Source organism: Miscanthus floridulus, chromosome 11, assembly GCF_019320115.1.
Source record: "Miscanthus floridulus cultivar M001 chromosome 11, ASM1932011v1, whole genome shotgun sequence".
Classification (NCBI taxonomy): domain Eukaryota; kingdom Viridiplantae; phylum Streptophyta; class Magnoliopsida; order Poales; family Poaceae; genus Miscanthus; species Miscanthus floridulus.
This window is the reverse complement of record NC_089590.1, coordinates 72,581,488-72,608,161: the sequence shown is the minus strand read 5'-3', so window position 1 is coordinate 72,608,161 and position 26,674 is coordinate 72,581,488. Positions and strand designations below refer to the sequence as shown.

The 26,674-nt window shown below is 44.9% G+C and overlaps 4 protein-coding genes across 5 annotated transcripts; 2 read left to right on the top strand and 2 right to left on the bottom strand.

Annotated features, from left to right (window-relative positions):
* Positions 1-7,511: 7,511 nt before the first annotated feature.
* On the bottom strand, positions 7,512-12,325 carry LOC136491192 (putative glucuronosyltransferase PGSIP8). The gene is made up of 5 exons (XM_066487431.1): positions 11,636-12,325; positions 9,639-9,894; positions 9,086-9,287; positions 8,861-9,008; positions 7,512-8,433 (listed from the first exon to the last, which is right to left on the bottom strand). The coding sequence occupies exons 1-5, from the start codon at positions 12,148-12,150 to the stop codon at positions 7,896-7,898; spliced, it is 1,659 nt and encodes a 552-aa protein (XP_066343528.1). The 5' UTR covers positions 12,151-12,325; the 3' UTR covers positions 7,512-7,895.
* A 317-nt stretch (positions 12,326-12,642) lies between these two features.
* Positions 12,643-16,415, top strand: LOC136491194 (vesicle-associated protein 1-3-like). 2 transcript variants are annotated; one of them, XM_066487433.1, is made up of 9 exons: positions 12,643-12,978; positions 13,638-13,810; positions 13,899-13,969; positions 14,062-14,143; positions 14,230-14,345; positions 14,426-14,590; positions 14,677-14,724; positions 15,770-15,853; positions 16,278-16,415. In XM_066487433.1, the coding sequence occupies exons 2-9, from the start codon at positions 13,762-13,764 to the stop codon at positions 16,395-16,397; spliced, it is 735 nt and encodes a 244-aa protein (XP_066343530.1). In that variant the 5' UTR covers positions 12,643-12,978; positions 13,638-13,761; the 3' UTR covers positions 16,398-16,415. The 2 variants fall into 2 exon arrangements, with proteins under 2 accessions (XP_066343530.1, XP_066343531.1); XM_066487434.1 differs by having other exon boundaries at positions 13,562-13,810.
* A 468-nt stretch (positions 16,416-16,883) lies between these two features.
* On the bottom strand, positions 16,884-18,154 carry LOC136491193 (uncharacterized). Its single transcript, XM_066487432.1, has one exon. The coding sequence runs from the start codon at positions 17,931-17,933 to the stop codon at positions 16,893-16,895; it is 1,041 nt and encodes a 346-aa protein (XP_066343529.1). The 5' UTR covers positions 17,934-18,154; the 3' UTR covers positions 16,884-16,892.
* A 758-nt stretch (positions 18,155-18,912) lies between these two features.
* LOC136491195 (14 kDa proline-rich protein DC2.15-like) lies at positions 18,913-19,717 on the top strand. Its single transcript, XM_066487435.1, has one exon. It carries the CDS (start codon positions 19,015-19,017, stop codon positions 19,399-19,401), a length of 387 nt encoding a protein of 128 aa, XP_066343532.1. The 5' UTR covers positions 18,913-19,014; the 3' UTR covers positions 19,402-19,717.
* Positions 19,718-26,674: the final 6,957 nt, after the last annotated feature.

The following is a 26,674-nucleotide window of genomic DNA, read 5'->3' as shown; positions in this document are numbered from 1 at the left end:
CATGCAAGACGATGGTTTCACAAGTGATCATCAAATAAAGAATGCATCCCTCACCTACAAGAGCTCAAGAGTATCTAATGGATAACCCATGCTATCACATAGGGGGAGGTGTACCACAAATTGATATTAAGATCAAAGATCCTATGTGCGGTATCTCAAGAAGCCCTACACAAGATACAAGTGGTATAAGTTACAAGTGGTATCTTCAAGTGGTGTTATTCCAACAATCAAATGATGTTCATAAAAAATGCAAGATTCGAGCCTCAACCATCTACCCCAAATACATATCTTTGCATCAATGAGAAGCACACCTTTTATAGAAATTGATGACAAAGGGAGAGAGATTGTACAAAGATATGAAAGCTTTGAGATTGAGATTGAACAAGGGGGAGAGATAAGATATAAAAGCTTTGGGAAAATTTGAAAGCTCAAAGAAATAGAGGTTGGACATAGACATGGACAAAGAGGGAGCAACATTGAAAAAAAGAGATGGATCAAAATTCTTGGACAAGAGAATCACACAAGTAGAGAGAGCAAGCTCATGAACTTTGATTGATTGCATTTGACATGTGCATATTCATGTGCTTGCTTGCATTGCATAAGTTTTTAAATTCAATATGCATGCTTGTGTGATGTATGCTAGTTGTAAAATTTGATTGATAAAATAAAAACTAACATGCATAGGATAATAGCTAGACACTTGGTATGTTTTTCAAGTAATGCTAGTACCTTGCTTTTTATTTTTCCAAGTGTTATCTAGCTAACCATGGTGCTAAGGATGAACTTAAAGGTACAACTCCGATTGATATCACACTTCAAAGGTTTACTCTATACACCTTAGCATCATTTGGTAGTAATTACTCTCCCACATTTTCAATCTATGTATATGTGCGAACTTCAAACCAAACACTCTAGCACATATGTAGAGGGAGCTAATACTACCGCATCGGGTTTGTGTTACTTGTCCAAAATTATTTTCACATGGTAAAATTGCTTAGGCAAGCAACATGAATTCAAAAGAGCTTAATTTCCATATCTTTGTAGAGTTATCATCAATTACCAAAAGGGGAGATTGAAAGGTCCTTGTGTGATTTTGGTAATTGAGTGACAACCTAGGTAAACTAATTGTGTTTATATAAGATACACAGGTGATTAGTCCACAGGTACATGTGTGTGAGTAACATATGCCATGAAGGTGAAAATAGCTTGGAGATGTTGCAAAGCTCACACATGTGATGATGAAGGAGCTCATTGCAAATGAGACATGACATTGACTCATGTGATCAAGGTGGAGAAGATCAAGACATGACTTGGCTTGATGGACTAGTTGCAAGCGTGAAGGGCAAGTTGAAGGCTTTGGAGCGATTTACCACGTGGTGGTGAAGCTTGAGCAAGACTTGGCGTCGATGGACAAAGGCAACGATGAAAAGCAATAGAAGTCAAGATCGATGAACCAATATGATCACATGATGATATGAAGTGGATCATATCATTGCTGATCATGTTGGCGCATGTGTTGCATCGACATTGGAGGAGATGGAATAGAATGCGCAAGGTAAAGGTATAACCTAGGGCATTTCATTTCACCGGTCATAGGTGTGTAGAGAAGTTGATGACTGGGTTTAGGATAGATGGCCGTACTATCAAGAGGGGCAAACTTGTTTGCATATCGGTCATCTAGTGCCACTCGAGTGATCTAACTTTGCATCGTCACTAGGATTGAGTGGTGTGGCAAGTTGAGTGGCTAATCCTTTGGGAAATGATTGTGAAAAATGCTAACACACATGCACATGGTGGTGTACACTTGGTGGTGTTGGCACATTTATAAAGGAGATAAAGTTGGAGTTGATGTGGATCAACTCGGCGATGGAACGGAGGCGAGAAAGGTTCAAAGCTCCACCAGCGGAGTGTCCATCCGTAGAGTGCGGACAGTCCGACGGTGCCACCGGTGCCCTATACAGAAAAGACAGGATCTCACAGAATGGACCGGAAGCTGGTAGGGTGTGTCCGGTCAGGCTGATGTACGGTGATGTAGGCGGCGTAGAGAAGTTGGAGAAGGACCAGACGCTGATGCTGCGTTTGATCGTGACCGACCGGACGCGTCCGGTCACGAGTGGAACCTGACTGGAAGTGACCGGACGCTGGGGTCCTACGTCCGGTCATACACTGTGTTGTGTCCGGTCGCAACTTAACCGTTGAGATTAGGCGCTCTGTATTTGAAGGCAGGGATGACGTGGCAGCCATCCATTGACCGGATGCTAAGGTCCTGCGTTCGGTCGATCTGACCAGCGCGTCCGGTCAACCCGATATTTGCCCTGTGAAGGGGTAACGGCTAGTTTAGCTCGTGGGGCTATAAATAGAAGGTGGTCTCGGCCATGGCTGGTGCGGAGCACCTCAGGGGACTTTGTGTCCATGCTTGAGAGTGCTTGGGAGCCCTCCATCTCACATATGCTTGATAGTGATCATCCGATTGTGTGAGAGAGCGATTCTAGTGCGATTGCATCGTGAGGTTGCATCGAGTGGCACTAGGTGATCGAGTTGCAAGCCGGTGGTGCTTGTTACTCTTGGAGGTTGCCACCTCCTAGATGGCTTAGTGGTGGTCTCCGTCGAAGCCCGCAAGAAGCTTGTGCGGTGCTCTGGAGAAGAGCTTTGTGAGGGGCATTGTGCTCGCCCCGCGGGAGCCGCGAAGAGCAACTCTAGTAAAGCGTGTCATTGAGCTACCCTCACTTTTGGGGTAGGTTCTTGCGGTGCCCGACGTGCGGTCTTGGCGGGTGATGCCAATTAGCCGCCGAACCACCAAGTGAGCGATCGGCACAACGAGCACATAGCGTGTTGGCAAGCACGTGAACCTCGAGAGAAAATCACCGTGTCAACCTTGTTCTTTCCGTTGGTTTGCAATCCCTTTGCACAAGCTTGTGATTACTTTTATATACATTGTGCTTGTGTAGTTGCTCTTGTAATTAGTTTGCTTGTATAGCTCACTAGTTACCTTTTTGCTTATGTAGCATAGAAGTAGCTTCCTTGCATGACTAATTTGGTTTTGTGTAACCTTGTTAGTCACTTTGCTTAGTTTGTGTAGCTAAGTATTTGTGCTCTCTAATTTGGCTTTTGTTGCCTTATTGTTGAGCTTTGCTAGTGAGCTTAGTTGGCTTTGTGCTCTTGCTTACTAGCATATGTAGGAGCTCCCTCATTGCTCGAAGTACTAGTGACATAGGTTTGTGTGACTTTGCTCCTAGAATTAGTTAGGTGAGCTCTAGCTAGCTCGGCACCTTTGTTGCTTAATTAATATCTTTGGAAGGTGTTAGAGAACATAAATAGAGGGGTGTAGTATTGGCTAGACCGATAGTTTTAATTCCGCACTAGTTTCAGTTAGCCGACACGATTAATTTTAGAAAGGACTATTCACCCTCCCCCTCTAGTCTGCCATCTTGACCCTACAAGTGGTATCAGAGCTAGGTCCCTCATTTGTGGTCTTCACCGATCCGAGAGGATGGCGACTTATGGGCTAGATGTTAATTGTCCACATATTTTTGATGGCACACACTTTGCACGGTGGAAAAATGGGATGATATGCAATTTTAAGTTTATTTGCCCTCAAATTTGGTGGATGGTAGATGTTGGCTTTTCTCATGTGTTGGATAAAAATAATCTAACTCAAGCACAGGAGAAATGCCTAGATCTCGACACCCAAGCAATTGACATTATGTATAGATCTTTGGATGATAGCATATTTGGAGAGATCATTGACATGAAGACCGCTCATGAGATTTGGAGTTATCTCAATGATAAGTATGGGACGGTCTCCGATGATGATGATGAGCCCAAGAAGGAGGCACATGAGTGTGTTGAGCATGACCATGACTTGGTGATTTTGGAAGATTGCTCCACCTCATGGTCAAGTGGTGATGATAATGATGATCATACCACAAGATCACTTGACAAGATTGATGATGATGCTACAAGTGATGCCAATGATGATGCTACTCCATGCACACTTGATGGTGATAATGATGGATCATGCTTGGGCTATGAGAGTGATGTTTCTTCAAGCTCTCTAACTACATCACATTGCTTCATGTCACAAGGTGACACTAAGGTATCTAATGCAAATGTGATTGATCTTGATTCATATGAGGAGCTTCTAGATAGATATGGTTGCATGATCAAAGCTTTAGAAAAAGAGATGGCTAAAACCGAGAAATTAAAAAATGATAACTCTTTTCTAAAGAACACATGTGAACAATAAAAGCATCTACTTTATGTTACTACGTATTCACGTGAGGAGCTAAAATTGGCTCATGAGGAACTTAGTGTTGCTCATGATAACTTGGTACAAGACCATGCTTTTCTCACTAAAAAACTTTCAAATGAAAAATCTAAAACTAGTGAGAGCTCATCACATGGGTCAATTGATCAATCATATATTGTTGCTAACCCTTGTGATGTAGACAAGAAGCATGTATCCACCTCTTGTGATGATTTATTAGATATGCCATCTCTTCACATATAGATGCTTGTTCTACTTCTATGTCTTGTGAGACTAACCTTTTGAAGGAGAACAATGAGCTCAAAAATGAAGTGAAGAATTTGAGCAATAAGTTAGAGAGGTGCTATAACTCAAAAGTCACCTTTGAGCACATGTTAAAGACTCAAAGAAACTATGGTGACAAATGTGGTCTTGGCTTCAAGAAGGAGATGACAAAGGGCAAAAGAAACAGAGAAAGAAAGATAAAGAAACTACAACAAAGAAAGCTCTCTCATACCATGTGCTACTGGTGTCATGAAGCGGGACACCTTGCAAATGGTTGCCCTAACATCGAGAAGCTCAATAAGATAAAAGAAGAAGATAGGCTCAAGTATGTGAAGTGCTTCAAGTGTCGCACTTGGGGTCATCTTAGCTCAATGTGCCCAACCAAGCAATTGGTGAAGTAACTGGAAGAGCCTCAACCAAAGCCACAAGTTAAGCAAGAAAAGACACCCCAAAAGCAAATCAAGATCAACCATGATGATAGTGATTTGGTGACAAAGAAGAAGAAAACTAGAAGGGGTAGAAAAGCAAGAGAGAGAGAGCAATGCGTCCAAGGATGAATCAAGAGGCAAAGCAAATGAGCAAGAACAAAGAAGAGAAAATGGAGAAAGATTATGCTCACATCAAGTGCTTCAAGTGTGGAAGTACGGGACACTTTGTCTCTAAGTGTCCTACCAAGCTTGATAAGAAGGCTCAAGCAATCCATAAGAGGCAAGGCAACAAGAAGCACCACATGAGCAAGGAAGAGAAGGCTCAATCAAAGAGAAAGTGCTACTCATGCTGGAAAATGGGACACATGGCACATTCATGTCCTCTAGGTAATATTTCTAAGCCTATTTCAATTATTGATAATGATGTGCTTAGAAAGGATGGTAATGGTACCTCTATGATTGCTATTGCAAAACATCCCGCTACTCATACTAAGGCGTTGCCTAAGTATGTTGCTCCTAACTTGAGAGGATCCAAAATTGTTTGGGTACCATCAAAAAGTGGATGGTTGATTATAGGTACCATTGGCATTAGAGACTTGATTCAATTGATTTCATATTGATCATCATATGTTGAGTCAAGATATGAAGTTTAGTGCACATCCAAACCCAATGCCATAATAATTGAGTGCTATAATTTAAGTTGTTGGTGATTCATTGTGCTCGCCCCATGGGAGCCGTGAAGAGCAACTCTAGTAAAGCATGTCATTGAGCTACCCTCACTTTTGGGGTAGGTTCTTGCGGTGCCCGACGTGCGGTCTTGGCGGGTGATGCCAATTAGCCGCCGAACCACCAAGTGAGCGGTCGGCACAACGAGAACATAGCGTGTTGGCAAGCACGTGAACCTCAGGAGAAAATCACTGTGTCAACCTTGTTCTTCCCGTTGGTTTGCAATCCCTTTGCATAAGCTTGTGATTACTTTTATATACATTGTGCTTGTGCAGTTGCTCTTGTAATTAGTTTGCTTGTATAACTCACTAGTTACCTTTTTGCTTGTGTAGCATAGAAGTAGCTCCCTTGCGTGACTAATTTGGTTTATGTAACCTTGTTAGTCACTTTGCTTAGTTTGTGTAGCTAAGTATTTGTGCTCTCTAATTTGGCATTTGTTGCCTTGTTGTTGAGCTTTGCTAGTGAGCTTAGTTGGCTTTGTGCTCTTGCTTACTAGCATGTGTAGGAGCTCCCTCATTGCTCGAAGTACTAGTGGCATAGGTTTGTGTGACCTTGCTCCTAGAATTAGTTAGGTGAGCTCTAGCTAGCCCGGCACCTTTGTTGCTTAATTAGTATCTTTGGAAGGTGTTAGAGAACATAAATAGAGGGGTGTAGTCTTGGATAGACCGATAGTTTTAATTCCGCACTAGTTTTGGTTAGCCGACGCGATTAATTTTAGAAAGGACCATTCACCCCCTCTAGTCCGCCATCTCGACTCTACACCGTGCGTTGCAACGGAATCCAATACATAGTGAGTTATAGCATAGGTCATGAGTTCGAGTCAAAAATTAAATTAACTTAGTGGTAAAAATCTTTGTTTCTTAAGGAGTCAAAGATTAAAATGGATATGATCTCTTATATATTGTTTGTTTTTACTCTTATTATATTTTTTAGAACACGAAAAAAACAAGTGGAGAAAACAATGAAAACAAAATCAAAGAAGTCGAGCTAGTGTCAAAAACATCCACGAGAAAAAAAATCTGAGCATACTTGAAGCCAAGTAGAAAACAATCACGACAAATATTAGAATGTACTCTAGAAAATAACCACGGGAAAAATCAGAACATATTTGGAGCCAAATGAAAATCGTCCAAATGAACTCAGAGCAAGTAAAAACGGACAAACCAGAAAAAAATGAAAAAAGAACAGAAAAGAAACTAAACAAAGAAATTATACCCTTCTTTCCTCTTTATTAGATTTCTATTCTTATATTTTTGTATTTGGATTAAGATTCCTATTCACCCGAAATTGGAGAGATTTAATTAAATTAGGATTCCTAGTTATATAAAGGGAAGGGTTATACGTGGTTTTCCACGTTCACAAAAGTAAGGTAAGGGATGGCCGGACAAAAAAAAATCGGTGGAGGAAAATTTTGTCTCTTTATTATTAGGTATAGATTAATTTGTTTTTATAAAATTTTCGTTAAACTTCAAATTGTTTAACTTAGTATTATTCTGATTTTTAGAATGGGAGGGAGTAGCATTTAGTGTAGCAGTGGCACTGAATTAACTTGACTGTGTGACACACCAGTACGGGTGATGAGTCCAGCGCAGCCATGCTCGCGAAACGCGTGCTTTTCTGTGCTTTGTACTGTAGTAGTTGTAGTTTGCCGCGTCGCCTCGCCTCCCCGTGACCGTGAGTGTGTCCGTATCTCTTGGTAAATGGAAGGTTCACACTTGCAGCGACACGTCAATTGAACCCCAACGTTCAGGAGAAGCAATTATAAAAAAAGAAAAACTGTTCAGTTATACCACGGCAAAAACAAAGTACTGTTTCTAACAGCACACTGTTTGAACTTTCAACCCTTTTCTTCATTGGTGATGGAACTGATCATATCAATTACAAACAAAGCCAAAAATGCCTTGGCTTTTCAGAGGAACAATAAATCAAAATAACTAAAAACTGACCCCGGTCCGTTCCTCTTCAGTTCCGCACCAATTCTACCCCTCCTTTCCCCTGTATATGTCACCTACATGTCTAAGACAACAACAATCATGGGTTCTAGAGGTTTCCAGATAGTTCAGAAGGTACAACAACTCTTGCTCCCAGGCTGCAGATTTACTTGTACAATTGAATTGGCCATCAGAATTTGCCAACGTGAATGGAGATTAGCTGTTCAAACTGAGCAACAGAAGTGATCAATCAATCATATGCATCTGCCGTTGCCCACCTCAGTATAGCTTTGTGAACTCGGCGTTCTGGTTAAGTTCTCCGAGCCTGAATGCATCCCTCTCAATCAGGACATGCAAGGAGCTCATTGTCTTGACCAAAGATGTCCAGATCAAGGGCGCGCAGCAGAACGCATACACAAACACTGCCAGTGCCCTGACAACACCATTTAGATACCAAGGGAAGGCCATTACCAATAGCGCGCCGATGAATCCAAACCATGTTGTGAGGACGGTCATCGGGTGGAGGAGGAAAACGTTAATCACAATGGAAGAAAGAGAGAAAGAACCGAGCAAGTAGAGAGGCCAGCCAAGCAGTGGATGCACGGTCCTTGGGATGATGAAGAAGGGTATGGTGTAGGCAGCAAGTATGGACCAAGCTGCCACTACTCTCAGAAGGGAGAGCAAGAACATTGTGTTTTTCTCCATTCTTCGGTTGTAGCATATCTTGGACAAGCTAGGCCGCGCCAGTCGGGTCACTGCTATGACTCCAATGTACAGTACAGCCTGAATTAATACTACTGGTATCTCCGATGAATACCTGTTTTGCATAACATTAACATATTATAACGAAACATATGTTCTTCATTTCAGAAACTAAAAATCAGCATCTTTAACCAGTATGACCTCCCCCTACCCCCCAACTTAGGAGTAATATTATACCCTTAATTAATAGAATCCCCTACTTTGTGGAACTTTATATTACCAACGATAAAAAAAGAAACATGACAACTTCTTGCCTTATGTAACTTTATCCTTAAAAGACAAAAAGGCATGGTAATGCTTTTCCCCCCTATGCATCTTTATTGTAAAGAAGACAGAATGCATTTCTTCGTGACATGTTACCAACCACGTCAGGATATATTAATGTGGACATCCTTATCTGGTTCTGTAGAATGTCACTAAGGTTGGAATTTGAGCATGCAATAGAAATAAGCATCACAAAATGGAAAGTAAAATACACTCACCCTAGGGTTTCACGACGTTGTTCATGCCAAGAGAGCCCCAAAGGTAAAACTGGCCAAGACCACCAGTACCATGGCTTAAACCATGGAGCACTCGGAAATGTAATCACACTGTTCGGTCCACATGGAATACTCCAGCGAAGCTTCAGATCTGAAAGTCTAGTTTGTTAGTCTGGACCAACAGAATGTTTGAGAATGTGGAATAATCATACTGCTACAAGCACTCACAATAGTAAGACGCATCCATCTGGTAGCCTAGAGGGAGGCGATAAGTACCCTGAAGTTTTGTACCATTAGCTGGTGGATGGAACATTGGCTGATCAAGCAAGTCTGGAAAATAACTAGCAAGGAAGCCTTGGTCTGCACCATCTGGGTTTTCACGTCCAACCGCTAGCTCATGTAGCATGTTCTTAAAAACGTCCATTGAGGGCTGGAAACAAAAAAAAAAGAGTGTTGCTGAGGACATCGAGTTGAAAGGTAAAAACGAAAATTACACCAAATTCCAGAGGAAGGCTAATAGAATTCAGGTAAAAAATGCAATGAATTCCTGAAGTAGTGAACAAGATAAACTTTTCATTACTAAACAAGGAATAACAAAGAATCAATTATCAAAAGGCAGTTAGATTTCCACTATGCTGAAGTAATGGACATCAAAGAATGTCGCTAGATGCAATGTAGGTTTGTTTATAACCATTTCAAAGACAGAAATAACATATTTTCTGATCTGCAAGAGTTAAATTTTTTGCAGAAAATGGAATGCCTGCAAAGTAAGTAGCCCTACCTGAAGCACAAAGAGACCTGTATGGAAGATACAGGGATTGATGAAGACAGCACAGAACTGACCACACTGAAATAACTCATCAGTATTTTGGAGGAAAATGTTGTCAGAGTCAAGCATAACAACTCGCTCATACGAAACCAAGCTCCATGCATACAGCTTGTTTAGAGTCAACTTGAATCGCATGTTGAAATTTTCTTGTTTCTCGTAAGGATTTTTCAAATTCTCCACAGAGACCACCTTTACGCCATCATCTTTCCTAAAGAAAGAGTTTCAATGCATATATATTACTAACAGAGGCAAAAATTGTAAGAAAGAACATGTTACTGAAGTAAACAAGTCCAATTCTGCAGGAAAAGAAAAACATTTCATCCTAAATATATATTGCCACTGTAAGTGTATGTTCAATGCTTAAAATAGGAGTACAAATTGAGCAAAACCTAGCAAAAAAGCATCACATCAGAAAATAAAAAGGGATGCTCCATGCATGGTTTCAAAGAACAGCGTCACAGGATAAATTGGCATGATGGCATCAACATTCATATTTGCTACTTCACAGAGACAAATATTGATGTCCTTTACCTAATCTTTTGTTTCACTCTATACAACCACTATTGTCCATTCATGATTAGCAGCACTTTTTTAGTGCCAACAATAAAATACAGTACTGCTATAGTGCTATTTCTTGATGCCCACACCAAGGTATAATAACCTCAACTTGTGTTCATGTTTTGTAATACAGAAAAGCAGTAAAGTTTTATCCATTTATTATGTGCAAAGTGCAATTAAGTTTCTGTCCTTTAAAGTTCACAATTAAAAAATTTCTCAATATAGAAACAGTTGAAGATTTAATATTCTAACAAACAAAGAGAAACGTTGGACCACTAGTATACCCCCAAAAAAAGACAAATTCCAAAAAAAAAAACACCATCCACTCAAGGTATAAGTTGTTGAAAATAACTGACAGGGTCATAAGTCACAGCACAGACAAATATTTAGCAATGAAAAATAAGCTCCAGTCGACATCCACATGTGGCTGTTTGGACAATGACATATTTTACATACTAGTCCAACTGATATATTGTTATAGTCACAGTCCGCATCAGCTAACTACTTACTAGAACGTGAGGCAGTGGAAATCAGCAGGGCAAATATCACAACAGTTCAGTAAACATTGTAGATAGGCAAGTCAGTAGCCCATTGCAGACATCATTTTTTATATAATAACACAGTTGCAAATTTGCAATTGATGAAATTCAAAGGCCAGGACTGGAAATTCGCCAGCTCGAATCTCGTAGCTTATCAACAAATATCTCACATGTACTCACGTCAACAAACTTCATGGCCTTACTACTAAAGTCAACATGAAAGGGACCTATGCACTCAGAGACCGTTGAATTCTGAGGTCATTTCCAAAGATGCAGCCAGAGCACGAACACAGTCATCTCGCACTTTCACCCAAAGTAACAAGATGGAACAGTAACAAGTATCGGCTAGTCCGAGAAGTTCAGATAGCACGGGACAGAAGTGCAGGACGGTTTGATCCATGAAAGAGAGGAATCACTTCAAATACGGCTGGAGCACCTTATGGTCCTCATGTTTAAGGAAATGTAACGAATACAATGAAACTTGAACTGAACAAGGAAGGAGACAATTTATAATCATACCATGGAACATCAACCTATCAAAATAACCATTAATTCGCGTCGAAGGTGTTGAGCCAGACAACCAAAAGGACCAAAGTTCGGCGCGGGCGTGAACTTGACCCAACCGAACATGAAAATAACCACGAATTTTGCTTCAAGGAACTAAGCAGGCATCAAGTCAAACCCCGAGCACTTCAAAACTGATCGGAACGCAGCAAAGTACGCATCAAACAACGGCATGGGCGTCCGTTACCGAACGCCCAGCGATCCAATTAAGCGCCACCACCCGGGAGCCGAGTGGCGCGCGTGCGCAAAGAGCCAAAGAGCAAGACGGGAGGAGGTGGGAGAGCTTACAGCGCCTGGACCCAGAGCGGCGGGACGTCGAGGGACGCGATCACGACGCGGTCGGCGTCGGCACTGAGCCGGCGCAGGGAGCGCATCATGACGCGCGTGGCGACGTAGAACTCGTAGTCCCGTGGCGTGCCCATGTACATCATCGACGCGTACGCGTGCCGCCTCGGCGCCGCCCCGACCGCGACCTCACCCTCCGCCGCCGCCGCCGCCGCCACCCACACCGCCGCCACGAGCCACCACAGCCCCGCGGACCACCCCATCCCCACCAGGGAGGCAGGGACCGAACGAACCCCACTTCGCACAACCACCCTGAGATCTGGGTACGAGCGTGAACCCCTGGGCCTTACCGCGCCGGGCCCCGGAGCATCCGCGGGCGGCCGGAGCTCGGTCGACGCCTCGACGGCTCTGTGCAGCCGCCGGAGGTGTCTCACGCTCGCCGCCGCCGTGCCTCGGGAGCGGTGGATTTTTTTTTCTTTCTTTCCCCTCGATCTCCTTTTGATCTGTCTCGCTCGCATCAACGGGAATGGGAAAAGGGTTGGAAGTGGAAGAGCAGTAGATGAAGACGCGAGACCCCGAGGAACGCGGTGCTTCCAGCGATCAGACGGCCAGACGGCAAGTGGCCAGCTGACCTAACCGGGTTGAGCAGCACAGCACAGCAGAGCCGAGCCTGAGCGTGAGCCGTCAGCAGCTCACCACCGTGTATAATTTAGGCGGCGTAGAACGGTGGTTGTGCCTGAGCGCTTCCGCTAATAATTGTGAGTCACGTGCACCAGTTGAATTTGCGTAATCACGATGGGACTAATGATTAGGCGGCTGGGTTGGGCCTGTCTGTCACAGCGAATGCACAACCAGGCCGGCATGAACGAAGCTGGAGTGCGTTGGCTGAGAGGCTGGGCCAGGTCAAGCTGGGGTTTCGTTTTTCCAGATGGGCTGTGTGATCGGCGGGACCGTGACTCTTTCACAGTGTGAGTTTTTGGGTTCGCAGGCCCATCTCAGAACCAAATCCAATGGTCCGCCGAGGCCCGGCAGAGATACCGCACGCCACCACACGATGTGCCGGCGGTGCCGCCAGATGCGCGGATGCGATCCCACTACTGTCACCGGCTCCGAGTCGCCGGCCCCGGCGGCCGCCTCGAAAGGGTTCCTCTCCCTCCTGGCCGGTGTCCCCGCCCGCTCATGGCCCTCGGCGTCTCCGCGGTGCCTTGGCTCTCAGTACCCTCCCTGTCAGGATGCTAACGGCGTGCCGTCGTGCCGATGCTACCGCGGACATGGCAAGTGGTCGGCAACATCCTGTTTGTGCAAAGCTGCGACTTCACGAGCGATGGGAGTTACTTCTAGAGCAGGTTCGTCGCGCGCAACTCTCCATTTTGAGCTCCAGATGTGATACACATCTGATGAACTTGAGATCCTTTTGTTCATCTTCAAGTCGAAAGACCCATCTCTTTTTAGCAAAAGCCTCATTTGCATGGCAATGGGTAAAATTCATTTATATTAACAAGGCACAACTTTTAGTTGGCCCAGTCTGGATCAAAGCATTCCTCTGAAAGAAGTTGGATTCGATGCAAAAGCTTCGAGGCTGATATCTCACCAGTACTTGATTGCACAACCACTGCCTGATATGCTTTATTAAAGAAAGGAGAAGAAACCAAGAAAATAGGCTATTAAACTTCATGCTGCAGCTACAGAGCAAACTATTGAAAAGCTCACTCCAACTAACTGTCATCAGTTAGTCTCACAAAATTCGTTAGAAAAGCACCATATCACAAATAATTCGTGAAAGAAGAACCCCAAAACGAAAAGGTCACATCCCGCTGATCGAAGCCAGTCTAACAAGACTAATGGAGGACCAGCTAGAAAGACTCATAAACTAGTTCCTAAACCCCACTCCAAAGTCCTAATCCGTATCCTATTATTCCACTGTTCCAGCAGCTGAGCTGCGCCTCCACTAAATCCAGGTTATCACTGCACTTTGTTCGTGTGTCATCGTGTACTTTGCTTCCAGAGCCAGGAACCACACCACCAACCACTTATCGCGCTCTCCAGCTCACTGGTTCTTGACGAGAAAAGGGAGGAGAAGATCGAATCTTTTTGCCGTCCACTTACTCTCCTGTTCTTCGTTCAGCGCCATGAGCAGTACTCTGCTTCGGGTCTATCCCTCCGAGCTCAAGATTCCCTGTAAGTTCTTCATAACTAGTTGCTTGGTGATGCTTTTTCTTGGGTCTTGGCTTGATTATAGTCTTCTTGCTTTTGTTGCCATGAGAAGATGAGGTCAAGAAGCAGCGGTCTTGCTGCATGGAGCTGACGAACAGGACCGACCAGTACGTGGCCTTCAAGGTGAAATTTTCTGTCCTTGTTGCTGTTCCGAGCTCATGCTGCTGCGGTGCATTGGGAGGGAGAATGATTGGCTTCGATGCCCAAATACGTAGGTGAAAACAACGAACCCAAGGAAATACTCTGTCAGGCACGCCTGCGGTATACTTCTTCCCCGGAGCTCGTGCAATCTCACAGGTGCTGTCTGAGCAGCATGTGCTTGATTAGTCGATTGATTGGTTAATTCGATTCAAATAGGCAATGAAGGGTTGGCATTGGCGCAGTTACTATGCAGGCTCCAATGGAGATGCTATCTGATCACCACTGCAAGGACAAGTTCCTTGTGCAAAGTGTTGTTGTGAGGGATGGGGCGACGATGAAAGACTTCCTGCCCGAACTGGTACGTTCTTGTGGGAGTTCAGTTCATGTATTGTGTAACCATTTATTGCCGGCGTCAAATATTAATGTTGTGATTTGCAGTTCGTTAAAGCACCAGGTAGGGTGATTGAGGAGTTCAAGCTGCGCGTGGTGTACATTGCTGCTAGTCCTCCATCACCGGTTCCAGAGGAAGAAGAGGAAGAGGATTCATCCCCTCGGTCAGAGGTCATAGGCTGTGAAGAGAAAAGATCACATGTATTTAATGCTGTATGTAATGCTACCGATGTTTGATGCTACTGTACAAGGAAAACCTGACATGGATTATGTAATGCTATAGTTTGTTTCTTTTGCAGGCACCTACTTATATACGGGTATCTGGAGAAGAACCTTCATGTGCTGAGGTAACTCTTTTCTCGGTATATGGCATGTTCGCTTGATCGTTTATGTGGCTTATAAGCCGGCTGATGCTGTTTTGTTGGGAGAAAAACACTGTATCATGGTTGATAAACATGGTTGATACGATGAAGCGAACAGGGTGATAGCCGTCATTTGTGAATTTGTCAGTGTCACAGATGTACTTGCTAATTTTGGTACAGTGTCATCGTCACTTGTCATTATATAACTTGTCAGTATATAACTGTGATACCTAATGAGTAATTAGGTCACTTACCTTGAACAATTATTAGTTCTGTCCTTATTAGAGAGAGAGAAAAAAAGAGCAGAATCACCATAAATAAGCTTAGGCCTTGTTTGGATGTATGTGTATCCACTTCAATCCACATGTGTTGAAGTGGAATGGAATAGAATTTAGTTCAATTTCACCCTAATCCACTTCAACACATGTGGATTAAGATGAATACATGCGCATCCAAACAAGCCTTAGCGTGTGTCCGCAGTGAGGGTGTTCCTGCCCTCTCCCTTGTATTTATTCTCTTCTTCTTAATGAAATGATACACCCACAGTAACGCAGCTAATGCTAAAAAATAATGCTAAAAACACTAAAACAGCTCTTCTGCATGATTTTTTTTTTAGAAAGGACGGCGAAAGTTTTGCCGAATTATATTAGCAGGGTAAAGAAAAAGTTATTTACAAAAAGGTTTTACAAGGCTCAGCTGAGCTACACCCAACACTTAGACTGATACTGCAGCAAGAAAAACTGGAAAAAAGGAAAACTCAGCAGGATCCTTAGAAAAACTGTAAAAAAAATCATTCCTTAACCGGACTGAACATTCCTAAGTGCCAGCTCATGTTGTTGAATGTCTCTCTTCTGCATGATCATGAAAACAAAATACCTAATGAGTAACTGTACACTTGAATAGCGTAGATTCTTGTATTGCCAATTAATCCAGTATGGTTTACTGCCTTTAAATAAATACAGAAAAATACCAAGGTAAGTAATTCATCATTTCACTCTGTTTTCTACTGTATGTGTTTGTTTTTGTTCAGGTTACCTCTGTAAAATCAAGGATGGCTGAAAAGAAGGAATGTGCAATTGCAGTAGAAGAAAAACTGAAGCTTCAATACAAAATGGTAAGGTTTTCCCTTCAGATAAATAGTTTGAAAACTTAAGTGTTAAAGTTTATTGTCAAACAAAGTTAACTATTCCTTGTGGGATTATCTTTGATTTTCAATTTTCATTTGCCACGCGGTCACATGTTTCTGATGTGTTTTTTCTCATAACTAGAAAAGTTTGTGTGAGATGCTGTACAGGTATGCAGACAGAAAATGACGTGCTTTACAGTTAGCACTGATTCTGGTGCCCACACTATATGCATGTCTGCATATTACAGCAATCTCCTGACGCAAGCTGATAACTTCTGAACGCTGACGAACATAATACTACTGCAGTTTTTTTATATATATCATGGAATCTATGGCCCTGAATTTTCGTAAGGATTGGCTACAAGTATTTTACTGACAGATACATGAACATTTGAACTCATTCTTGTTTCAGGAACTGCTCGAAGAAACAAGATCATCTCAACAACAAGAAGGATTCTCACTGATGTTTGTAGTGTTAGTCTTCATGTCATCTGTGTTCATTGGACACTTGATGAATGACATCAAGGTTTAGGCAGATGGATGTTTCTACAACCACTGTCACCGTTGCACTCTCCATGGAAATTGTTTCTTCGTTCAATTCATATTTGAGTATAGCTTCACTCTCAATAGCACACATTATTGTATCTAGAAATAGAAAGGTTTCATCAGGAAACTGCGGTTCAGAGTTGTTTTAAACGCACACGATTTCCCGACAGTACTACTTTCCAAAGGCCCGTCAATTTAACAGATATATAGAGAACCATACATGATACATCACTGATAGGCCATAGAACAGGATTTCCAAGTACTTATGTTCTTCAGGCAAGCATAGACAGCCTGTGAGTGAGCTAAACATGCCATACATGGAATGGAATCAACACTACAAGAGCACGTTGCATGTCTGCAGCAAAACAAGAGTACTAAGGCACAGCGTAACAGCGAACATTACAAGAGCACCTCGGCACGAACAGCGAAGAGTTAAGAACTATTAAGGAAAAACTTGCCTGATCTAGTTTTTTTGTCTTCTTTACGTCGGAACAACGTAAACATTGACATTGCGGTGATCCACCGCGACCAACTCCACCGCCAACCCGACCGCGACCACCGCGACAACGCAGGCTGCACCGCACCAGGCAGCAGCACTCTGCCTCCACCAACGCCGCTGGACGGCCCTCTTCCCCGTCTCCGCCGCGGCCTCGCGATCGGTGTCGCGCTCCTTGGCAATGGCATCCAGCGTCACCTCCTCGCGAATTCCCATGGCCTCCCGCTTCTTGGCAACGGTATCCGTCGCCTCCTCCCTTCGTGTTTCCGCGGTCTCGCCCTCGGCGTCGTTGTCCTCGGCGATGACATCTGACGCCCCCTCCTCGTTGCGTGCTTCCACGACGTCTTCGCGCTTGGCGTCGTTCCCCTCCGTCGCCTCCTGGCACGAGTCGGTGCAGGAGCACGTGGACCGCGAGGACCCCGAGTAGTCGGCCTCCTCCTCCTCAGGCTCTTCCACCTCCTCCTCCTCCTCCTCCTCGACTGGTTCAGGTGTGGCGACGACTGCGCGCTGCGCCCACTGATCGAACGTGGCCTTGAGGACGGCGAAGCGCGCCTCGGCCTCGGCCAGGCGCACCTGGCGCGCCCCGCCGTGGCACTCCGCCTCGGCGGACAGGAGCGGCCGCAGGAAGTCGGTCTTCGCCTTGATCTTGTCGCGGAGCTGCTTCTCCGCGTAGGGGCTCCGCTGCCTGGACGACAGCGCGTCGTCGAGGGAGGCGCAGAGCTCGTCGAGATTCCGTTCCACCACGGCGCTCACCCGCCGTCCCTGCGTCGCCGGCGGCATGTCCATGGGCGCGGCCCGCCGGTTTGTGGGCGTGTTGTTGATGTTGCGGTTTCGCGCAAGTGCCACGAGCGGTGTCGCAACGCCAGGGTCGAGTGCCCATGCAGCAGTATAGTAGCGCGGCGGTTTCCTTGTGGCTTTGAGCACCCGCACCCCGCGCGGGTGAGGTTTTGAGGAGTTGCCACGCTTCGCTGAACGTCCGAGTGCGCGCCTGGGTGTAACTGCACGTATGTACCTGCTGGGTTTCATATCGTCATCTCATTTGATCGCTTCGTGCCATGTGAAGGTGGTGTGAGGGCACGGTTGCAGATGCGAAGTAACTGCAAGTCTAGCGCAAGATCCAGTGTGAATGTTTCCTGGAACGATGCATCATTTTTTTCTTCTTCTCTCTTTGTTGAGGCCATTCTTGTTTTGTTGTTTCCCAGAATCTAAAATGCAATGGTTTTTTTAAAAAAAAAATCTAAAGTGCAATGACGAATCACTTTCAATGTACAATTTTATCCTTTTTATTTTATACGAATCTAATTCTATGAATCATCTAGAGTAAAATGGACTCAAGAAAGTTTTATCTACATCAAACTCACATGTTCTTTTCTTCTTAAAAACGTTTCCACATCATAAAAAATGATATATAACAATCTATTAAGGGCAAATAAAACTCTGAACAGCACTCAGACTGGCCTGAGAAATGATGAGGGAGTCTGACGAATGATGAGGGAGAGTGAACGACTGCATAGTAGTCCAGATTTCACGGCCCGCCGCCCACGCCAGCGGTGTGGTTTTAGCCCATCATGGAATTTCCAATGAGATCAGAGAAGTGGGCCTTTATATGTGCTTAAGTAGTCATAACGGCCCCGCCCAACCCATATAAACCATGGGCTCAAAGACGCACACAGTAGTTCGCCCTCCCAGCGAATCGAGCTCCTCTGAATGCTGAACTCCGCTCCCCGATCGTCAACGACATTATCGATCGTCACCACGACCTTCTTATGGCATGTTACAAAAAGACATCGAGTCCGCCAAGATCGCCCAAATAGAGTAGCGTAAACTGCAAACTGGAACATGCGTCCGCCACTACAGCAATCTTGTTCGCTAGTTCGAACCCATCCAGATCGGCATCCCGCACCCTCATCTCAACCTCACATGCATATGCTAACTAGCTAGTTGATCATCGCATCATCGTCGCGCTTCGTTCCGGCGGCCACCTATAAATACCGCACCCGAACACCGTCTCCAACCATCACAAGCACTTAGCAATCGAGTCATCAAGAGCTAGCTCCTCTCGAAGCTCACTCTGCTTTGTGCCTGTGATCAACTGCTGTGTGCAGCAATGGCAGGCAAGGCCTCGGTCGCGCTGTTCCTGGCCGTGAACCTGGTGGTGTTCGCCATGGCCAGCGCCTGCGGTGGAGACTGCCCCACGCCGACCCCTTCGACGCCGACCCCGACGCCGGCCTCGTCCGGCAAGTGCCCCCGCGACGCGCTCAAGCTGGGCGTGTGCGCCAATGTTCTGGGCCTGATCAAGGCCAAGGTGGGCGTGCCGCCCACGGAGCCGTGCTGCCCGCTGCTAGAGGGGCTCGTCGACCTCGAGGCCGCACTGTGCCTCTGCACCGCCATCAAGGGCAGCATCCTCGGCATCAACCTCAACCTGCCCATCGACCTCAGCCTCATCCTCAACCACTGCGGCAAGACCGTGCCCACCGGATTCAAATGCCTCTAAGCTAGCCGCGAGCATGCCGGCCGGCCGCCGGCGTGTTCTTTTGCTTGCCATTCGTCTTACTGTCTTAGTGCAGGCAGCTAGCATCTTATCGTCTGCTACGTAAGCGCGTGCTAGCTAACTCTGCGTGAGTACGTGCATCGGCGAACACGCGAAGTACGTACGTATGTAGCCGGTTTGATGAGCAGCTTCCGCTTTTGGGTGTTTCTTTTGTGCAAGTGCTTCGTCCTTTGCATGGACAGTGTCCCAGAACTCTTTGGATTGTTATTCCTTTTATCTGTATCCAGCAATCTGCTGCTTGATGAATAAAGCTTATATTTGTTGGAAATATGCATATATATATATATATATATATATATATATATATATATATATATATATATATATATATATATATATATTACTATATATAATAGCAGATTTTATTATGATGCATATTTCATACACATTTGCAAATACTACATAAATTAAAACACGATTAATTGAGGCAATAATCCATAACCATATTTGAGGCGTAGAATCACTAGCATTCATCGTAATATTCATCCGTGTGCAGTCTCCAACCGACCAAACAGTCTCAAGAGCTCTAGTAGGCAAAGGGTATTGTTTTTGTTTAGCTTAAGCTCAGTCTTCTCCTTTCTTTGTCATCCATATAAATCTCATAATACTCCTATGAAAAAACGCTAATATCACTATGCGTAGTACGTTCATATAAATAAGGCCAACAATCTATGGCTCACAGTTACTCATGCAATCCCAAAGAGTAAGCACAATAAAACCACGTCACTGGCTTATAATCGCGCTCATTGGGGATGTGGCCTGCTAAAGCGCTTTCCACGGTACTATTGTGGCCATCTTTGGCTTTTCTCTTTTTTAATATAACTAATAGCTCTCCTATCTGTTCCTTTAAAAAAAAGGACATGAGCCTGTTTGGTTGGCCTTAAAGCTAGCCACTTGGGTTGCTGCCATTACCATCTGAAGGCACAACACAACACTGTCAAGAAGCCAACTGAACAGGCCCATGTCAGCAATCCTAGTTGGAAGAGAGAGAAAGAAGGAGAACAACTCAGCTTGGCTCAACATGTGGCCCCTAGCGCTTGCATTATTGCCCAAGTCATGGGTCATCCCATCACTAGCGCGTGCTCCATCATGAAGGGAATGGAAGAGTTGGTGGCCTCACAAATTAAAAAAAATCATATTTAGAATAGGAGAAGAGACAGCATTGTTGTATGACTTGTCTATTATATATATTATGGAGTAATAGTCTATTGCTGATTTAGCTTGGCTTATAGCAAAGCTTATTAAACTTGCTCTAATAATATAAAATTTTAGTGATTCCCACCTAGGTAAGAAGTTGATGGTATCCGCAGACTCTCCTAGAAAGCCAGGCGACGACGAATGAGCTTAGATGGGCTTCTTTTGACCGGGATTATGACATTTAAATAGATTAAGGATCCAACCCAGATATATAATTTTATATTTTGGGACCTATGTGGAAAATCACATACCAGTTTAGAGACCGCGCATATAATTATTAGGTGCACTCATGTATCGCTTCCACCCTAGAGCACCACATCAACAATGGGCCCTAGCATAGTTGTTTTGAATCGGGGTTGTAGTACTTATATAAATAGTTGAGGACCTAGACGAGAATGGTGTAACGGTCTAGTGTCCGACAGTGTAATTTACTATAAAAAATATAGTGCCCCCATAAATCTACATATAAACTATCACCTATGCCATTACAGAAGACATATTAAAGTAATAATAATAAACATGTAAATATTGTAGAACTCTAGAATAAAAAGGGCTTGGATCCACTCTACATGTTTAGTGGAATCGCTTACAGTTTTATGTTTGCTTCATGTAAAAGGGTTAACCCAGAGTTGATGGTATAGACTCTAGAAGCTTTATTTGTTTCTCTAACCAGCCATCAACAACCATGCATGGTGGGACTACAATCTCACGTTAACAGACACTTACGCCACTATAGGCCAAATCCAAACTAGGTTAGATACCATAAATATGCAACTAAAGTAAACCCCCTAAATTTGAATATAATTATCCAACTCTATCTTATGAAAGATACTCTAGAATATCCCCCTACATTTGCATCTAAATTACCGATCCTTATTATTATAATAGGTAGTCTAAATAACCCATTAAAGTGGCATACATCTTACCCACCTCAGTCATTAGAAAATAAATAAAACAAATATACCCTCAAATTTACTTATATATTATCAATATCTACTATTATGAAAAGAGAATAAGTAAACATATATGTTTATCAATGCTCACTTCTAGTACTATGAATATATATAAATTTATCTCAAAGAAAGGCATACAACATGTAGACAAAGTTTATATGCATGCATGAGTTATAACTATATAATAACTTTATAGTTTAGCAATCATGAAAAATGTTGTCTAGATGAATCACATAACATGACACTGACAAATAATTTTAAGAGTTAAATGCATCAGCGGCCCTCAAATTTGTAAGGGTGTGTCACTTAGTTCCACAAACTTTGAAAATGTATTTCTAGGTCTCTAAACTTGTTAAGTGGTGTACCATAGGTACATGCTAGCCACATGGACATTTCTTGCTGATGCGGCATACCAACATTCAAACAAAAAGAACAAAATTACCCCCAAAAGAAGAGCAACACCCATCATTGTTGTTGGCACGCTTCTCAAGCAGTGTCGGTATTTCGAACCACCGACTACAAAATTTGTATCTGCATGTCTGGCCCGGATGGTGTGTTCGGAGGACACAAGGATTTATACTGGTTCGGGCGGAATATCCCAACGTCCAATCTGCTGCTGCTCGTGTTACCGTAACTAGTTTGTAGTAGGGATTACAAACGGGCGAGAGAGGGAGAAGGTCCCAAGTCTCTGGTGAAAAGATCAAAAGAAGTTGAGTCTTGTTGAGCTCGTTCAGCCGTGTGCTCGTGCTTCTCCCCTCCCCTGGGGCATCCTGCTTCCCCTTTTGTAGATCAAGGGAAAGGCGCAGGTTATACAGAGAGAAAGAGAGAGAAAAGGAGAAAAGCAAGGGAGAAGAAGGCCTCTAGGGTCGCGGCATCCTTCATCTCCGTTATGCGGGTCCCGCCGGTCCAGTAGATGATGACGGGGATGGCTCCATATCGCGGCCTGTTCGTCACTGGCGCTATATGCAGGCATCGTCAGCCGGTTGCGGCGCTCCACTCCGTTTCGGCGAGCGGCGTGGACAACAGGTACTCCTATCAGAAGTCGTATGGGGATTAGGCAGCTGAAGGGTCGAGATGGCGACTAGAGGAGGGGTGAATAGTCTTTTCTAAAACTTAATCACGTCGGCTAACCGATACAAATGTGGAATTAAAACTATCGGTCTAGCCAAGGCTATACCCCACTATATATGTTCACTAGCACCTTGCAAAGATAACAATTATGTAACCAAGGTGCCGGGCTAGCTAGAGCTCTCCTAAACAATTCTAGGAGCAAGGTCACACAAACCTATGCCACTAGTACTTTAAGCAACAAGGGAGCTCCTACACATGCTAGTAAGCAAAAGCACAAAGCTAACTAAGCTCACTAGCAATGCTCAATAACAAGGCAACCAATGCCTAATTAGAGAGCGCAAATACTTAGCTACACAAACTAAGCAATGTGACTAACAAGGTTACCAAAACCAAATTAGCCTCGCAAGGGAGCTACTTCTATGCTACACAAGCAAGAAGGTAATTAGCAAGCTACACAAGCTATCTAATTACAAGAGCAACTACACAAGCTTAATATGTATAAAAGTAATTGCAAGCTTGTGTAATGGGGATGCAAACCAACGGGAAGAACAAGGTTGACACGATGATTTTTCTCCCAAGGTTCACGTGTTTGCCAACACGCTAGTCTCCGTTGTGTCGACCGCTCACTTGGTGGTTCGACGGCTAATTAGCATCACCCGCTAAGCCCACACGTCGGGCGCCGCAAGAACCTACCCCTTGAGTGAGGGTAGCTCAATGACACGCTTTACTAGAGTTGCTCTTCGCGGCTCTCGTGGGGCGAGCACAATGCTCCTCACAAGCACTTCTCCGGAGCGCCGCACAAGCTTCTTGCGCGCTTCAACGGAGACCACCACCAAGCCGTCTAGGAGGTGGCAACCTCCAAGAGTAACAAGCACCACCGGCTTGCAACTCGATCACCTAGTGCCACTCGATGCAACCTCACAATGCAATCGCACTAGAATCGCTCACTCACACAATCGAATGATCACTATCAAGTATATGTGTGATGGAGGGCTCCCAAGCACTCACAAGCATAGACACTAAGTCCCTTGAGGTGCTCCACACCAGCCATGGCCGAAGGCCACTTCTATTTATAGCCCCAAGGGCTAAACTAGCCGTTACCCTTTCACTGGGCAACAGTCGGGCCGACCGGACGCTCCGATCGTGTTGACCGGACACTGGACCTCAGCGTCCGGTCGCCCGCGGACGGCCACGTGTCCCGATTCCAACGGTCACTTGACCTGACTGGACACAGCAGCTTCAACTAACCGGACGCTGAACCCCCAGCGTTCGGTCGTTTCCAGTAAGGTACCGACCTCGACCGGACGCGTCCGGTCACACTTGATCGGACGCAGCCAGCGTCCGGTCACACTCTAGCTTCTGCGTCATCATACGTCAGCCTGACCGGACGCAGCCTACCAGCGTCCGGTGCATTCAGATCCAGCGTCCGGTCAGTTGACCGACGCCAGCATCTTCGCGATCAACTCGTTTTCACTTCTAACTTCTTCACCCTTGCTCCAATGAGCCAACCACAAGAATTTGCATCCGGCGCAATAGAAAATAGGCATTCCATTTTCCCGAAAGCGCCGAATCCCGCCGAGCTCAACCCTGCAAACACCACCTCCTTTGTAAATGTGCCAACACCACCAAGTGTACACCACCATGTGTAAGTGTGTTAGCATTTTCACAATCATTTCCTAAAGGATGTTAGCCACTCAACTTGCCACACCACTCGATCCTAGCGACAATGCAAAGTTAGATCACTCGAGTGGCACTAGATGACCGATATGCAAACAAGTTTGCCCCTCTTGATAGTACGGCCGTCTATCCTAAACCCGGTCATAAACTTCTCTACACACCTATGACTGGTGAAATGAAATGCCCTAGGTTATACCTTTGACTTGCGCATTCCATTCCATCTCTTCCAATGTCGATGCAACACATGTACCAACACGATCAACAATGATATGATCCACTTCATATCATCACATGATCATATTGGTTCATCGATCTTGACTTTACTTGCTCTTCACCGTTGCCATCGTCCATCGGCGCCAAGTCTTTCTCAAGCATCACCGCCACGCGGTCCATCACTCCAAAGCCTTCGACTTGCCCTTCACGCTTGCAACCGGTCCATCAAGCCAAGTCTTGTCTTGATCTTCTCCACCTTGATCACATGACTTAATGTCATGTCTCATGTGCATTTAAGCTCCTTCATCATCACATGTGTGAGCTTTGCAACATTTCCAAGCTATTTTCACCTTCATGGCATATGTTGCTCACACACATGTACCTGTAGACTAATCACCTGTGTATCTCACATAAACACAATTAGTCCACCTAGGTTGTGACTCAATTACCAAAACCAAACAAGGACCTTTCAGCAGCACAGCATCGGCACGCCTGACACTGTTGGCGACGTGAACCCCCATGTATGGTCCATCGCGGCCATGGGTCACGTCGAGACGTGCCCGCTTCTCTTCCGGTGTCAGAAGTTTGACCCTAAGGTCGTACTCTTAGACCCATAGTGGTTGGAAGCGGTATAGATCCTCGTCAAGCTAGACGGAACCTGCGCCCGAGGGTTCTAGTGAGACGGAGCCCGCGCTCGAGGGGTCTGGCGAGACAGGGCCCGCGCCTCGGGGTTGGGCGAGACCTTAAATACGTCTTGGACCATCTGAGCGAATTATCGTTCATGGCCGTTAGCTTCCTTCTTCTGGGTATCCCTAATATCGATACCCGACAGTAGCCCCCGAGCCTGCGGAGGAGTAGAATACTCCTTTGGAGGCTTTTTTAGACGGGATGACTCTAAGGGCCTTGGTCTCCCTTTGTAGCCCACGGGGTGTCTTGGTAGGGTTGCTATTCCCTTCTATCGCGATCGGACTCCTTGGGAACATGTAGCTACGGGATTTGGGGGGCCAAAAAAGATTTCTCTTGATTCTGATCCCTTCCAAGGATCTGATCGATTCGCCATCGTCATGCGATCGCGTATTCGGTCTCCTTACGAGTCTAACTTCCCTTGAGCCCACGCGCATAGCAGGGGTTCGGTCAAGGGGTCAGTTCGTCTTATGATCATCCTCCCTCAAGTGTTTTTTCGATAAAACGGAGGGGCTGAGCCGTGCCATGTTTTCCACTTTTCCTCGATGGACGAATCATGGTACTCGGTGAGCTATTAACGGTCTAGTCCGAGTGGGGCCTCGACTTCCTATTCATGGGGGTCCAACATGGGTCAGCTGGTGATCAACTCTAGATTCTTGGCGGCCAATCCATATAGTTCTTAAGTCTGTTCGACCGTTCCCAAGGGCTCGCTGCCTTTCTTCAAGGAAAAAACATGGACTGTGAACTGACCAAGACTTGAACGTGGGTTGGGATGCCTACGGCGCTCGTGCGCTCGGGTACTGGTGAAAGCTCTAGATTGGTTTTGGTGAATTGATGAAACCCTAAGTGCTAACCTAGATTATCAAAGTGATTATGAGATAGATAGCACTACTCCAAGTGGTGAAGCAAATGAAGATCATGACATGATGATGGTGATACCATAGTGATGATCAAGTGCTTGGACTTGGAGAAGAAGAAAGAAAAAACAAAAAGCTCAAGGCAAAGGTGAAATTGATATGAGCTTTTCTGTTTAGTGATCGAGACACTTAGCGAGTGTGATCACAATTAGGATCGATAGCTGTACTATTAAGAGGGGTGAAACTTGTATTGAAATGCGGTTATTAAAGTGCCACTAGATGCTCAAACTCATTGCATATGCATTTATGATCTAGTGGAGTGCTAACACCCTTGAAAACATTTGTGAAAATTTGCTAACACACATGCACAAAAGGTGATACACATTTGTGAAAATTTGTGAAAATTTGCTAACACACATCCACTCTACGGGCGGACACTCCGCCGGTGCCACCGGTGCCCTATATAGAAAAGACAGGGTTTCACAGAGTGCACCGAACACTGGTCACGCAGTAACCGAACACTGGGTCCTGCGTCCGGTCAATGGTGCGCAGTGAAGGCCGCCT